Below are 14,900 nucleotides of genomic sequence, written 5' to 3'. Positions count from 1 at the left end.
ATTATACATTCCACATTGTTTATTCTTGGCTCTTTTGTCAAAAATTAATTAAATATATATATGTTTATTTCTGGGCTATCTATTAGTTTCATTGGTTTTTATGCTAATACTTTACTGTTTTGATTACAACAGCTTTGTAATACAGTTTGAACTCAGGAAGCATGATGCCTCCAGCTTTGTTCCTCTCTAGATTGCCTTGACTATTTGGGGTCTTTTGGGGTTCCACATGGACTTTAGAATTCTTTTTTCTATTGTTGTGAAAAATGCCGTTAGAGTTTTAATTCTAAAATTAAAGGGATTTTAAGGGATTGAATTGAACCTGTATATTGCTTGGAGATAGTATAGACATTTTAACATAATTAATTCTTTGAGTCCATGAACATGGGAATATCTTTCCATTTATTTGTGTCTTCTTCAGTCTCTTTCATTAGTGTTTTATAGGTTTCAGTGTACAGATTTTTCATCTCCTTTGTTAAATTTATTCCTAAATATTTTGTTCTTTTCGATGCTATTATAAATGGGTTTTCTTAATTTCTGTGGTAGTTTGTGTATAAGGAATGCAAATGATTTTGTATGTTGATTTTGTATCCTGCAACTTTACTGAATTTATTAGTTCTAACAGTTTTTTGTGGAGTCTTGAGAGATTTCTATATATTACATCATATAATCTGCAAACAGAGACAAGTTTATTTCTTCCTTTCTGATTTGGATGCCTTTTATTTCCTTTTCTTGCCTAATTGCTCTAGCTAAGACTTCCAGTACTATGTTGAATAAAAGTGGCAAGAGTGGGCATACTTGTGTTGTTCCTGATCTTAGAGGAAAAACCTTCAGCTTTTCATATTGAGTATGATGTTAGCTGTGGGCTTGTCATATATAGCCTTTATTAGGTTGAGATATGTTCCTTCTATACCCAATTTGTTGAGAGCTTTTGTCATGAAAGGATGTTGTATTTTGTCAAATGTTTTTTCTGCATTTATTGAGATAACCATATGATTTTTATCCTTCATTCTGTCAATGTGTTGTCTCACATAGATTGATTTACGTATGCTGAACCATCCTTGCATCTGAAGGATAAATTCCACTTGAACATGGTGCATGATCCTTTTTACGTACTGTTGAATTCAGTTTGCTAGTATTTTTTATTGAGGATTTTTGCATCTATGTTCATCTGGGATATTGGCCTGTTACTTTTTCTTCTTGTGTTGTCTACCTCTGGGATCAGGGTAATGCTAGCCTTGTAAAATGAGTTTGGAAACGTTCTTTCCTTTTCTGTTTTCTGGAAGAGTTTGAGAAGGATTGGTATTAATTCTTTAAAGATTAAACTTTTAGAAGTAATATACCTGGTAAAATTCCTTGTGCTTTTTATATTTTTATAAATATTGTTATATCACCTTGAATAAAGCTGGTACTAAATTAATCTTTCACTAAGTATATATAAGGGTAAATTTTTCCACACTGAGGGCAGCAGAACGTTTAAAATTTTTTTAAGTCTCTGGCAGGTGCCTCTTGAATGGCCCTGTTTTATTTGAAAAACCTGGTTCAATTTTCTTACCTTCAGACTTGGTCAAATCCAACTCCGCCAAACATGATTCAGTTAAAAGGGCCAAAGGGATGACCCTTCTCACAGCCTCCATCTTTGTGAGGAGGCAGCCTTGAGGGTGAGCAGACTTTTATACTTTTCTGCATTTCATAACTATCTAGTTTCATAAGCCTCCTGGCCACCTCTAGGGAAATGTGTCAGTTTGACTATGCAAAGGGTAGATTTATGTGAGAATATAGCTGCTGTGTGACTGGTTTATTATCAGCGATCCCAAACAGTGAGTGTCTGCTCTCCCCAGTTTTTTTCCTGGAAGGTTTGCAGGAGGTGCCCAGCTAAAGCTCTTCACAGGGGATCTCCAACACCTGGCACACAGTAGGCACAACTAATTCCTCGTGGCACTGACTTGGGACTGTGCCTTTGCCTTACTGTTTGTTCAGATCATGAAGGGGGTAGCACCATTGACCTCTTAAGCCTTCACTTCTCTTCTGCAAAATTAAAGCCTTTGGAGTCTAAGGGATTAGCCATGTGAGGCAGGTAGTGTGGCACCTGGGCAAACTCTGGGTCCAGCTGGGTTCCTCTGAGCCTGCCAGGGTGCTGACCCTGAGGGGGAGGGGGTGGGGAGGTGGCACAGGATCAGGAGGAAAAAGAAAGTGCAGATCCAGGTTCAGTTTGGAGGAATTTCAAACTACTATGTCCAGAGAGCCTGAAGAAGGCACATTAAAGTCCCTCAGGCACTACATTTTGCAGATGATAGAAAGGAATCCTGGTGTCCAAGGTGAGACTAAAAAGAGCAAGTGTGTGTGTGGTGTTGCCTTCTTCTTTTTCTTTCTTTCATTCATTCAAAAAATATCCATTAGTTACTGTTTTATGGCCTGGGAATACAGAATTGAATATGAGAGACACAGTCCTGCCTTCATGTCTGATATGGAACTTCCTGGTGGCAAGAGAAAATTGGAAGGCATATGAACACCTAAGATGAACCTGGGAATAGATGCCAAGAGAGGAGCAGAGAAAGTGTCCTGGAACTCAAGATGGACAGGTCATTTCAAAGTGGAGGGTTTCAGAGCAGCCTCCAGGGAAGATGCAATTCTAAATTTGCTTCTTAAAACTTGTACTGGGGCTGGGAGCACTCACCCTCTAGGAAGTTTGTCCCCATCAGCCCTTCTGGCAAATTTCAGCATCACTGAAATGCTGACTATTCCATCAGCCAAGCCCTGTGCTGAGAGGACTGAAGCTCAGCAAGGAGGGGGCCTTCGGAAGATGCTGAGTTCTATGTTCATCCCAGAGGGAGTAGCTGTTTCCTTCATTTCCAAGTTATCTTTTTTACCCCTTTTTGTTGTTGTTGTTGTTGTTGCTTGTTTTTTGTTTTTTTTTTTAAACTTTGGGTTTATTTATTTATTTATTTATTTATTTATTTATGGTTGTGTTGGGTCTTCGTTTCTGTGCGAGGGCTTTCTCTAGTTGCGGCCAGTGGGGGCCACTCTTCATCGCGGTGCGCGGGCCTCTCATTATCGCGGCCTCTCTTGTTGCGGAGCACAGGCTCCAGACGCGCAGGCTCAGCAATTGTGGCTCACGGGCCTAGTTGCTCCGCGGCATGTGGGATCTTCCCAGACCAGGGCTCGAACCCGTGTCCCCCTGCATTGGCAGGCAGATTCTCAACCACTGCGCCACCAGGGAAGCCCCTTTTAGTAGGTAATCACCTGTCACTAGTTAACTCTAAGTAAACATGTGATGCTTATAAAGCAAACATTCTGTTATCACAGGAAGTACAAATTGTGGTTACAGATGGGGAGTCTGTGCTTAGAAAGGGGTGCTAGAGGCTCAGTGGAAGGCGCCAGAACAGTCAAGGGTGCATCTTGCTGCCCATTTCTGTGCAATCACACAGAATGTGTGTTAGTCAGGCTAACATTTATGGAACACATTCTCAGGCACTGTTCTAAGTGTTACATGCTTTCACTCATTTATGAGAAGTAATAACTCACTAATGGGGAAAAATAATGACTCTGATGATAAGGGTTTTATTAAATGTTAATGCATTACTGCAAAGATGTGAATTAACATAATCAAAACGTGTTTTATATGAATATTTAGAAGATAAACTGTCAGAAATCACTTCATGATTGAGGTGAAGATAGCTCATTACATGCAATGTCTATTACTACGTTGATGTTTACCGGGCACATTCACAACCGGAATAAAAACTACATTTATGAGCTTCCGTTGCAGCTAGGTGAGACTATGTGATTCAGTTCTATCTAGCACAGGGGATTTAAAGAGAAATGGAATGCACAGCTTTTTTCAACCTCCTTCCTCTTTGTCTAGAATTTGGACATGAAGGTTAGAGAGCCAGCAGTCATCTTGGACCATGATATGACTTTGGGGAAAAAAAAACAAACAACACACCACAGTAGAGCACCATGGCCCCTGACATGGGAAAGGCAACCAGCATGACTGTCTGCTGCTAGGGCATCTTGAAGAGGAGAAAAATCAAACTCTTACTTATTCAAGCCACTGTTATTTTGAGATTTTGTTATAATCACACCTAATCTTAAGTGATAAAATAGTCAAGTGGTTTGTTCAACATAACATGGAAAAGAAAAACCGAGCTTTTACAAGGTTTGAAGAAAATGTCTTCTTAAGAAAGGCCTTAGACACTCCTGAATCTTTTATATCAAAAGTGCAACTTTAGCGAATTTTCATATTCACTTTAATTTTATGTATACGATTATGTGATGTGATTCAAAAGCAAACACTAAAATGACAAACGATTTTAATGTCATGCAGACTACTAGAAGAATTCTTATTTTCAAGAAAATATACTTTAGAAGCCTGAGAAAAAGACTGCTCTGAAAGTTATTGCAAATTCGGTCTTAGTGGTAAGCACTGTATTGCTTGGAGGCTTATCCTCTCAGGAGAAACTTATATTTTTACCATATTTGTCTCTAAATTAAGATCTTTCCTCTTCAGCATCCCATTGAATCTTCAGAACAACCCTATCAAGTGGGTCCTATTACCTCCATTTTACAGACAAGGAAAATGGGGCTTGGAGGAATTATATGCCACACACAAGGGTAAGCGAGTGGAGCCAAATCCAGACCTGCTAACTCGGAGCTGCAGAAGATTTAGATGGAGGAATGTTCGTGTGGGAGTGCTGGATCTGTTGCAGGAAGGGAGACCCCTTCCAGGGCCCGAGAGTGGGGTCTTGTCTAACACTCGGAAATGGATAGTCCGAGGAGAAACACGTGCTGACAAAGCAGGAGACTTGATTGGGAAGGGGCGCCCGGGCGGAGAGCGGCAGGGTAAGGGAACCCAGGAGAACTGCTCTGTCACGTGGCTCGCAGTCTCAGGGTTTATGGTGATGGGGTTAGATTCTGGGTGGTCTCTGGCCAATTATTTTGCTTGGCCCGTATCTGGTCTGACTCAGGGTCCTTCCTGGTGGTGCGCACATTGCTCAACCGAGATGGATTCCAGCGAGAAGGATTCTGGGAGACTGGTAGGACATATGGACTGGCGTCTCCTCTCTCCTTTTGACCTTTCCCGAATTCTTCCTGTGGGTGGGTGGGTAAGGAATATTAGTTCCACATTTCTTACCAGGACCTCCTGTTGTAAGATAACTCATGCAAGCGGTTACTACTGCGTCTGGCCAGGGCGGGCGGTTTCGGTCTGTGGTTCCCCTAACAGATCCACCCTCATCTCAGTGGGGAGCCCCCAGGAGCTTGAAGCTGGAGCTCCACAGGGCAGGATGGAAGGCACACCCCTTAGCATGGCCTCCAACACCATCTCTGTCTCAGCCTAGCTTATCATCCAGCCTCACCTCCCACTGTGCATCCCACAGCCCACACGTGTTCAAACCTCTGAGCCTGGGCCGCTTCCTCTGGCTGCCTGGGCCTGCCCTCCATCTCCTCCTCCACTTGCTCAAATCCTAATGTCTTCTCTCCAGGAAGCCTCCCCTGAGGCTCTCACCTGTCCCCCCTCCCTCCATTAATTATTCCTTCCACTGGATCTCCATGCCCATTGCTTGTGCCTCTAATGAAACCTGAATTTTGTTTGACCTACAGGTTTCCAGGGTATGATTTTACACTGTGGACAGATACTTGAGTTCAGGAACCAAAGCTTCTGTGTCTGTACTTTGTCTTGCTGAACCCACTATTTTAGACGCAGGAGGTGCTCGAGAAAATATACACTGAGAAGAATTAAGGGGATTTTGTTTGTTTGCTTTTCATATTACTTAAAAATGCTTTAGTTTGCAAGTGCTTTTCACGTCCTATCCAACTCTGTCAGTCAGGGTTCTCCAGAGAAACAGAACTAATAGGATATATACAGATATATAAGAGGACACGTATAATGGAATTGCCTCACCCAATTATGGAGAATGAGCTATGACACAATATGCCTGCTGCAAGCTGGAGAACCAGGAAAGCCCGTGGTGTAATTCAGTCTGAGTCTGAAGGCCTGAGAACCAGGGGAGCCAGTGGTGTAACTCCCAGTCCAAGGCCACTAAGAACCAGGGGAGGGGGGATGAGGTGGTGGGGTTGCTAGAGTGAGTCCTAGAGTCCAAGAGGAGCTCCAATGTCTGAGGGCAGAAGATTGATGTCCCAGCTCAAGAAGAGAGAGAATGAATTTGCTCTTCCTCTGCCTTTTGTTCTATTCAGTTCCTCAAGGGATTGGACAACGCCCACCCACACGGGTGAGGACAGATCTTTACTCAGTCTACTGATTCAAATGCTAATATCTTCTGAAAACACCCACACAAACACACCCATAAATAATGGTTTAGTAACAATCTGGGCATCCCTTAGCTCAGTAAAGTTGACCCATAAAATTAACCACCACAAGTCCACCCTTAGTCAATGTGGCACTCGTGGCACTCGTACGCATCTTCTTAAAGCACACTTAATCTCCAGATAAAGGCAATAATAAGGTCATAATTCCACCTAACATGATACAACTATTCTGCGTGCAACCCCAAACACACTAGTTCCTTCTCCAGAAGAGTAGGGAAGTCCTTGAGTGATGTTCACTATTTTCCTGATATCCTGTAACTTAAATACTATGATGTAAAATTAAATACTAAATGCTGATATAAAGTCAATATATCTTATGTTACATGATATGGAAATAAGAGAGGAAAGAAAAAGATATTTGCTTAATATATGTAAATACACACATAATATATTCATAACAAATAAGGAGGAAATATGACAGAATCCTTGTTTCTGTAACTGGTCAGATGGTAGCAGTTGGTATTTATAAACACCTTCTACTACTCATTCTGTATCCAGAGTCCCTTGTTTATGCCACAGAAGCACGATGGCAGGGGGTCAAAGTTGGCAGGCAAGCTACATTCTTCACAGCACCGGAGGCTGGGGTAAGACTCGGAGATTGTAGCCTCGGCGACCTTGTCTTGATTACTCTTGGTTATGGCCATAGCAACAGGGGCCTTTGCAGCACTTAAGAAAAACATACACAAAGCATGGAATTAGAATTTTTCATTTCAGTCCATCTGTTACAATTGTCAGAGGTGTCTGGAAAGTTTGGGGCTGGAGCCAATCAAACACATGACACCAGCCCAAGATTAAAGTGCTCTGCCCCCGTCCCAAGTTCCTGTCTAATCCCTTTCTCTCCTAAGATTGCCAGAAATGTAAAATCAGGTTACAGCAAATAAGGGAGAGTAAATTGCAAGTGTGGGTCACGAGATGATCGCTGCAAGTCCGCCAAGTGCAAAGCATGAGGAGGTGCCAAAGTCAGCCGTCCCCTGGGTGCTGGGATTCACCTTCCAGCACACAGGCCTAACTTCCCTAGAATGGGAACACCGCTGCTTCTGACAACCAATCTCTCCCATGTTTGAAGGTTTCTTTCCCCCCAATTTAATGCTCTCTTGTCTGATCTACACTCCCTTGTCAGCTTCCCCAGGCGCTTCCCCAGAGTCCTGTAGGCCCCCCTCACCGTCCCCAAGGCCATGAGTGAGAGGACACCCTGAGGGCTCCCCAACTCAGGCAAGAGGAGGTCAGCTCAGCCCGTGCTCTGGGTGAACAGAGGCAGAGACTCATTCACACAGTCTCCCCGACAGTCCCCAGTCTGCAGAGCCTGAACAGAGCGGGGCCAGCCAGTGTGCAATCAACCAGCTGAGGGTAAACTCAATGAGGTTAAGTGACAAAGCAGCACAGAGCCACCTGGCTGAGAACACTCTACTTATGAGCTCACAGCCCCAAACCAGAAGGGGAAGAAGCCAAGATTCTACACGCGCTGCCTCTGTCTTCTCAGACCCTCCCGCTGTTCCTGACCTCACCCAGGGTGTGGCCACAGGGCAAGGGATGACCCCGCTCAGCACAGAGCCCCAGGATCCCCTTTGGGGGGGTGTTAGACACTCTTACCCACATCACTCACTTTAATGTGTCAGCTACTTTGAAGTAAAGACAGATGACAACACCTATCAGCACAAATGCGGTCGTCAGTAAGCCGCCACAAATGGCAATCATAATCTTGAGGTCAAACATCTTACACACACCTGGGCAGAGAAGTGCAGGCAAGCAGTGAGTGTGAGTTCCCCCTGCCCACAGTCACTTAGCAACCTCAGTATGCTTCCTTCAGTGGAGGAAGAATGAACCGAAGCCACAGAGCCCTCTTTATGCATCTAAAACATGAATGGATCTTCCCAGAGAAGCCTAGAATCCTAAGCTGGCCAGGTTGGGTAAAGGTTTATTCATGGATGGAAAAGGACTGAAATACAAAGTCCAGAGAGAAGGAAATTAATAGAAAAATTGACAAGAATCTTTTCCCTTTCACTGACAGTAATGTGCAACTGTCAGTGAAAAACAGGCCTGCACTTGAGCAAATGGTTTTATTCCCAAACACCTGGGTCTCATGAAATATATTTACTGATAGAGTCAGGATTGACCCCTTGCTGTTCAGCAAATTTAAAAATACTGTTTTATGGGAATGACTAAGGGAAAGACTTTTTTAAAAATATCATGCTGTGTAATAGAATACACAAACCCATTTCATAAGTGATTATGTTTTAAGGAAAAAAAGTTTTTAATTCTCCCACTGACAGCTGTCATGCCATCTCATGGTTTAAGGAGATTCTAGGAGACTTTGTCCCTCATTCTGTCTCAACAGGAGACCAGAGGCCTTTCTGCCATTTTCCCCCCTAAATCCTCCCAGGAAATCCAGTTTGTCTGGAATAAGCAATTTGCTTAATCTAACACAATGAAATTGGGGAACATGAGCCAGGAAAGAAGCATAAACAATTCTACTGCTAAACATACTTACTACAGTTAAACCATCCAGATCTGGATGAAGGCCAACTGGAAAAAAATTTAACAAAAAACAAAAAAACTTTAGGGAACAGGATATTTCATCAAACCTGTAATTTGAGAAACAGGGATCGAATCATCCCTGTTAGGAGGAATTAAGATCCAAGGTTGAAGAGCTCACTTTAGAAGCACAGCCTCTGTCCAGCTCCAACTGCTATGCCTGTCAGGCCATAGGCTGTGTGACATCAACTCTCTGGACACCAGCCCTTTCATGGAGTTCTGAATTCTGTTCCATGTGTAGGTATATTTTAGCCCCCATGAAACAGATATACTATTTTGAATCACTTAATTCTAAGTCTTTAACTTTCCAGGTCTTATTTCCCTCACGATAATTTTAAGGATTTAAAATTTCAATTTAAAAAATAAAGGAAAAAGATGGAAATGGGGAGATTAAAAATAGTCTTACACTTAAGAGTTCAATTATAGACGACTTTATGTTAGCTACACAATGAAATAATACAGAGCCATTTACTAGGATTCAAGCATATATGCTCATTGACATTGCAAGATTTTCATACTTTATAGTTAAAAGGGTTACAAAAATGAAAGTTGAATAGGATACCTGTTCTAAGTCAAGTGTATATGATTTAAGGTACTCATACCCAGCCAATCTAGTAACATTAAATGAGGAGACTCCAGATACAGACAAGAAAGCTTAGATTTGTTTCTCCCTGCTCCTCTCTGCAAAGAATAACTGTAATACCTGAGGTAAAAAACAAAAGAAAACACAACAAGGGTCAAACGAAGGAGAACTGTGAAAGTTGGAAAGAGGAAAGCAAACTGGTTAGGGACCCTAGGCCTGGATGAGCAATATAGCCTCAGGACAGAAGAAGGTAGCCCAGGCCCGATGTTCTCCAACTCTGAATCCAGCAACAGAGGGTGGCTCTGGAGGGTTCATTCTCCCTGGATTTAATGCGAGTCCTGCTGACAAGCCCAGGCTAGCCCAGTGGCAAGGCGGACAGTGTGGGAGCCCCCTGACAGTCAGTGGCTAGTGGAAGTGGGCCCGAGATTCCCTTCTCACACCTAGATGCACCAAATGGGTCTAGCCTGGAGAATCTCCTGCTCCTTCAGGCAGCACTGCTGGGGGTTTGGGAGTCCCATTGGCACCAAAAAAACTAAGCAGATCAAAGTAGCACTGAAAAGCCTCTGAACATTAAATTGTCATCGGGACCTCATCCCACGAAAATAGGCCAGGATCTGCATTCTAAACCTAAGCCTGGTGACTACCTCATAAAATTAAAGATTTAAATAGGACCTAGAGTCTCCTAACATAATAGCCAAAAGATTCAGGATTCAATGGAAAATCACCTGGCAGACCAAGAACCAGAGAAGTAACACCTGAATGAGAAGAGACCATGAATTGATGCTAACAGCAAGATGAATCAAATGCTGGAATTATCCAAAGAACTGAAGACAGCATCCTACAAAGCCTTCGGTAATCAATACCAAATCTTCTTGAAATAATGACAATATAGAAATTCCAGCAAAGAAAGGGAAGCTACAACAAAAGAACCAAATAGATATGATACAACTAAGAAGTACATTAACAGAAATTAAAAAACAAAACAAAACAAAAACACCTCACTGGAAGGGTTCAGTAGCAGATGGAAATGACAGGACCAAATCAGCGAACTTGAGGACAGAACAAGAGAATTTAATAATCTGAACAAAAATTAACAAAGCCTCAGGGACCTTTGGGACCATAACAAAAGATCCAACATTTATGTTATCAGAGTCTTAGGAAAGAAGAGAGAGAATGGGGATGAGGTTTTGAAGAAATAATAGCTAAAAACTTCCCAAATTTGGCAAAAGACAGATTCAAGCTGAGAAAATCCTGAACAGGATAAAGCCAAGAAAATCCACGGCAAGACACATTCTAAATTAAACTTCTGAAAACTAAAGACAAAGAAACAAACTTGAAAGCAGCTAGAAACAACGCATTACCTACAGAGGAACACCAATTCACATGACAACGGACTTCTTTCTTGTTTGTAACCATGGAGGCCAGAAGAAAGTAGTACATGACATTTTTCCAAGTGCTGAATGAAAACAACTGTTAAATTCTGTATCTGGCAAAACTATCATTCAGGAATGGAGGAAAAAGGATATTCTCGGATGAAGAAAAACTAAAAGAATTTGTCCTGAAAAGATCTACCCCTTAAAGGACGGTTAAAGGAAAAGAAAGTAAAAATAGCTGACATACCTTTCTGAACAGGTGACATTCCAGCAGAGGCCTAGAAAAACGGGGGAGCAAAGCGAGGAGGTGTATTCCAGGCAAAGAAAATAGTAACAGAATCCCAAGGCTGCAACGGGTTTGGTGTGTTCAAGGGACAAGAAAAGGGCCATTGTGGCTAATGGGATGCATCCAGGGGAGAGGTGGCAGGAGACGGAGTTGGAAAAATTAGCCAAGGACAAAATCTTATGGGGGTTTAAAGCTCTTAGTAGAAAGTCTAGATTTTTTTCCTGCCTGTTATAGAACACCTTTGGAGGGTGTCAGTGGGGTTTTAGCAAGGAACCCATGCAATCTGGCTGCAGAGCCTGTGCTTTTAAACATAGACCAGCAGTTCTCAAACTGAGCATGCATCCACATCAGCTGGAGGGCTTGATGAACCATGGATGGCTGGGCCCAGCCCCAGAGCTTCTGAGTCAGTATGGTGAGGTAGGGCCTGAAAATCTGCATTTCAAGTAGGTTCCCTGGGTATGCTGCTGCTGCTGCTTCCGGAACCAGACTCAAGAACGACTGCTCAATATAATTGACTTTGAATGTGACTTCCCTATAGCACCTAAGATGGAAGAGAGGAGGGACTTTCAAATGTACTGGAATAGTAATGATATTAAGAACCACGTATGTCACTCTTGCTATTTATTTATTAAATATTTATTTATTTATTTATTTATTGGCTGTGTCAGGTCTCAGTTGCGGCACATGGGATCTTTCGTTGCAGTGGGCAAGCTTCTCTCTAGTTGGGGCCAATGGGCTCCAGAGTGCACGGGCCCAGTTGTCGCAGCACTCGGGCTTAGTTGCCCCGCGGCATGTGGGATCTTAGTTCCCCGACCAGGGATTGAATGGGCGTCCCCTGCATTGCAAGACGGATTCTTAACCACTGGGCCACCAGGGAAGTCCCACTCTTGCTACTTAAGAAGATAGAGAACAGAAGAGTAGAAAGCGGGAGGGAAAAATTTAACATTTACTGGATATCTCCTATGTACTAGGCCTGTGCTAGGCCAAGTCTTATAAACTTCATACAAGAGAATGAAGTAGGCTGTGATATCTCCAATCTTACAGAAGAGAAAACTGAGACCAAGAAAGGTAAAGCCACTCATCCAAAGTTACACAGCAGGAATAACTAAGATGGAAAGAGAATTCAGGTTTTTCTATCCTTGTGTTTTTTTCTCTAAGTCATCTTGGAAATATGGTCTCTGAGGGCATTTGGAGACAACATGTCAAAATGGTAGAAAACTGAAATCCTGGTCTGCTGTCCAATGCAGGGCATGGGACTGTCCTTAAGAAGGAGAAAGTAGCGGGACTTCCCTGGTGGTCCAGTGGTTAAGATTTCACACTTCCACTGCAGGGGGGCGTGGGTTCAATCCCTGGTCAGGGAACTAAGATCCCACAAGCCGCACATGCTATGCATGGCGCAGCCAAAAAAAAAAAAAAAAAAGGAGGAGGAAATAGTGATGTGAGGAAAGGAAGGGACAAGTAGGAAGATGCTGTACTTGCTTTACCTTGAGAGAGGTGGCCATGGAAGAGGAGTCACTTCTCCTTTCAACAGCCTTGGATTTCAAATGTCAAAGGGGATCAGTTCCAAGTAAGAAGGTTCTATATCAAAACCCACATGGGCACGGGGAACAGAGAATGGAAGTAAGGGGAAGGAAAGGAGTCCTGGATTCCAGGCCCATCTTCCCCACTTAACTTGATAGAATGGCTGGCAAAGCAGTTCAGCTCCCTGAGCCTGTTGCTTCTTCTCGAAAGTGAAAAGATAATGAATAATGTGTGGTGTGACAATGGCGGTGGTGGTTATTAATGTCTGAGAGGTTTCAGCGAGAACAGAGGTGTCACCACTTTGTAAACTGTGATGCCAATGTGAGCAGTTGATCCTTTTGATGGTGCCTCTTCTCCAACCACAGATGTGTTCCGTTCACAGGCTTGATCCAGATGGAAAGTGTGAAAGTGAAAACATTACGTGTTTGATGGAACCTTCACCAAGGGGTCTCTGCTGGGCCCCACCAAAGATTGATTCATTGGTTTTGGGGTAAAGCTCATGAGTTTGCCTTTCTAACCAGCTCCCAGGTAAGGCAGATGGGAGGGGCTGATCAGACGGCTCTGTGTCGAGGTGTGCTATGATAGAGACCAGAGCCAACTTCCCAAGCTCAGCCTGTTATCTAAATAATAATAACCCCGAGATCTTTTGAAATGCCTATTCAGGGACCACTTCTCCCTCTGGTGTGATTTGTTAGAATGTGATTTGTTAAACCTTCATGTTTAACAAGTTCCCCAGGTGATTCTGACAGAGACTGGAGAGCAAATGAAGAGCAACACCAACTTTGTCAGGCAATCAGATGTTACATGGCTGTACATTCACAGCACCCAAAGCAGAATGCCAAGAAATTCTGCACGTGAGGTCACGAGCAAAGCTCCACTCCTTTCTGAGGCCCAGAGCGAATCATGTCACCCTCCTGCTTGACAAGCCACTGATTATTTGGTGCTAACAAATCCCGAGTGGAGCAGTGATGGTTTTCCCAGGCCAGACCCAGGCTACCTTTTCAAGCCTTTCCTCTACCTGACATGCGTCATATGCTTGAGCCAATCTAAACTGTTTTACTTGCCCCTAAAAAGAGCCTTCTGTGTTGTTTTTTCATGTTTCACGTGTCCAGTCGCTTGCTGAGGAACGGAGAGACCAAGGGCAGCTCATGAAGGCTGCACCTCAGCTAAGCTTTGAACAGTAGTGTGATTTAGGGCAGGAAGAGGTGGGGATCAGTGCAGGAGGACTCTCGTCTGCCGGAAGCAACAGCTTGAGGAGACTTGGGAAGAAAGGACGGGCTGCAACGCAGGTCACGTGGTGGTGGCCAGTGAGCCTGGAAAGCTAGGCTGGGGCTAAGTGAGGAAGAGCCTCCGGTGGTCGTCTCTGTTTATGAGCCTCGTGGCAGCAGCACGCAAACGCACTCCTTGCCCTGAACCTAAAAGGATCAAAGTCCAGTGATGATAGAGGGATGAAAACCTTAATATGCTACCACAGGAAAGACAGAGATGAATTAATACTCAAAGGGGAGGCAATGGGGAAATTAAAATACGTAACCTGTATCTTTATTTTTATAAATTTATTTATTTATTTATTTTTGGCTGCGTTGCATCTTCCTTGCTGCGCGCGGGCTTTCTCTAGTTGCAGAGAGCGGGGGCTACTCTTCATTGCGGTGCGCGGGCTTCTTATTGCAGTGGCTTCTCTTGCTGTGGAGCACGGGCTATAGGCGTGCGGGCTCAGTAGTTGTGGCTCGCGGGTTCTAGAGCACAGGATCAGTAGTTATAGCGCATGGGCTTAGTTGTCCACGGCATGTGGGATCTTCCCGGACCAGGGCTGGAACCTGTGTCCCCTGCACTGGCAGGCGGATTCTTTACCACTGCGCCACCAGGGAAGCCCCCGTAACCTGTATCTTGATTTAATTTTTGATCACCCACACACCCCTTGCAGCCACCTCAAACTGCAGTGGTTACCCTGACACCTCTGAAGGTGCATTTGCCAGCCCTGATTTCCCAGACTTGACTTACTGGGTGTGCCACATACAAGGGGAGAAAAGTTACAAGAAAAAAAAGACTTAATAGAGATTTTGTACATACTGTGGTCTGCTCCTCCTATCTGAGCAAATTCAGGCAGTACTTTCTTAGGTGATAATAATTTTAATAAAGCAATTATATATACATACGTATAGCAATTTGTAAGTATAAGAAAATCAATACCTATGAATCTCTAATATATATAAAATGTAATTTAGGTTTTTATTAACATGGAGAAATTAAGAAATGGATGATCAGGAATTAAAGCTCATCT

At 43.3% G+C, this 14,900-nt stretch overlaps 1 protein-coding gene across 1 annotated transcript in view; it reads left to right on the top strand.

The window, feature by feature from the left end:
- The window catches only part of LOC132350291 (ATPase PAAT-like), a 30,337-nt gene extending 26,121 nt beyond the window's left edge, over window positions 1-4,216 (top strand). Inside the window, exon 6 of the mRNA XM_059899350.1 lies at window positions 3,863-4,216. Within this exon, the coding sequence (XP_059755333.1) occupies window positions 3,863-3,875 (13 nt within the window). The 3' untranslated portion in view covers window positions 3,876-4,216. The remainder of the gene's footprint in view (window positions 1-3,862) is intronic.
- The last annotated feature ends 10,684 nt before the right edge of the window (window positions 4,217-14,900 follow it).

Source organism: Balaenoptera ricei, chromosome 16 (genome assembly GCF_028023285.1).
Source record: "Balaenoptera ricei isolate mBalRic1 chromosome 16, mBalRic1.hap2, whole genome shotgun sequence".
NCBI classification, from domain to species: domain Eukaryota; kingdom Metazoa; phylum Chordata; class Mammalia; order Artiodactyla; family Balaenopteridae; genus Balaenoptera; species Balaenoptera ricei.
The sequence above is the reverse complement of the archived record's forward strand: the minus strand, read 5'-3'. Positions and strand labels throughout refer to the sequence as shown.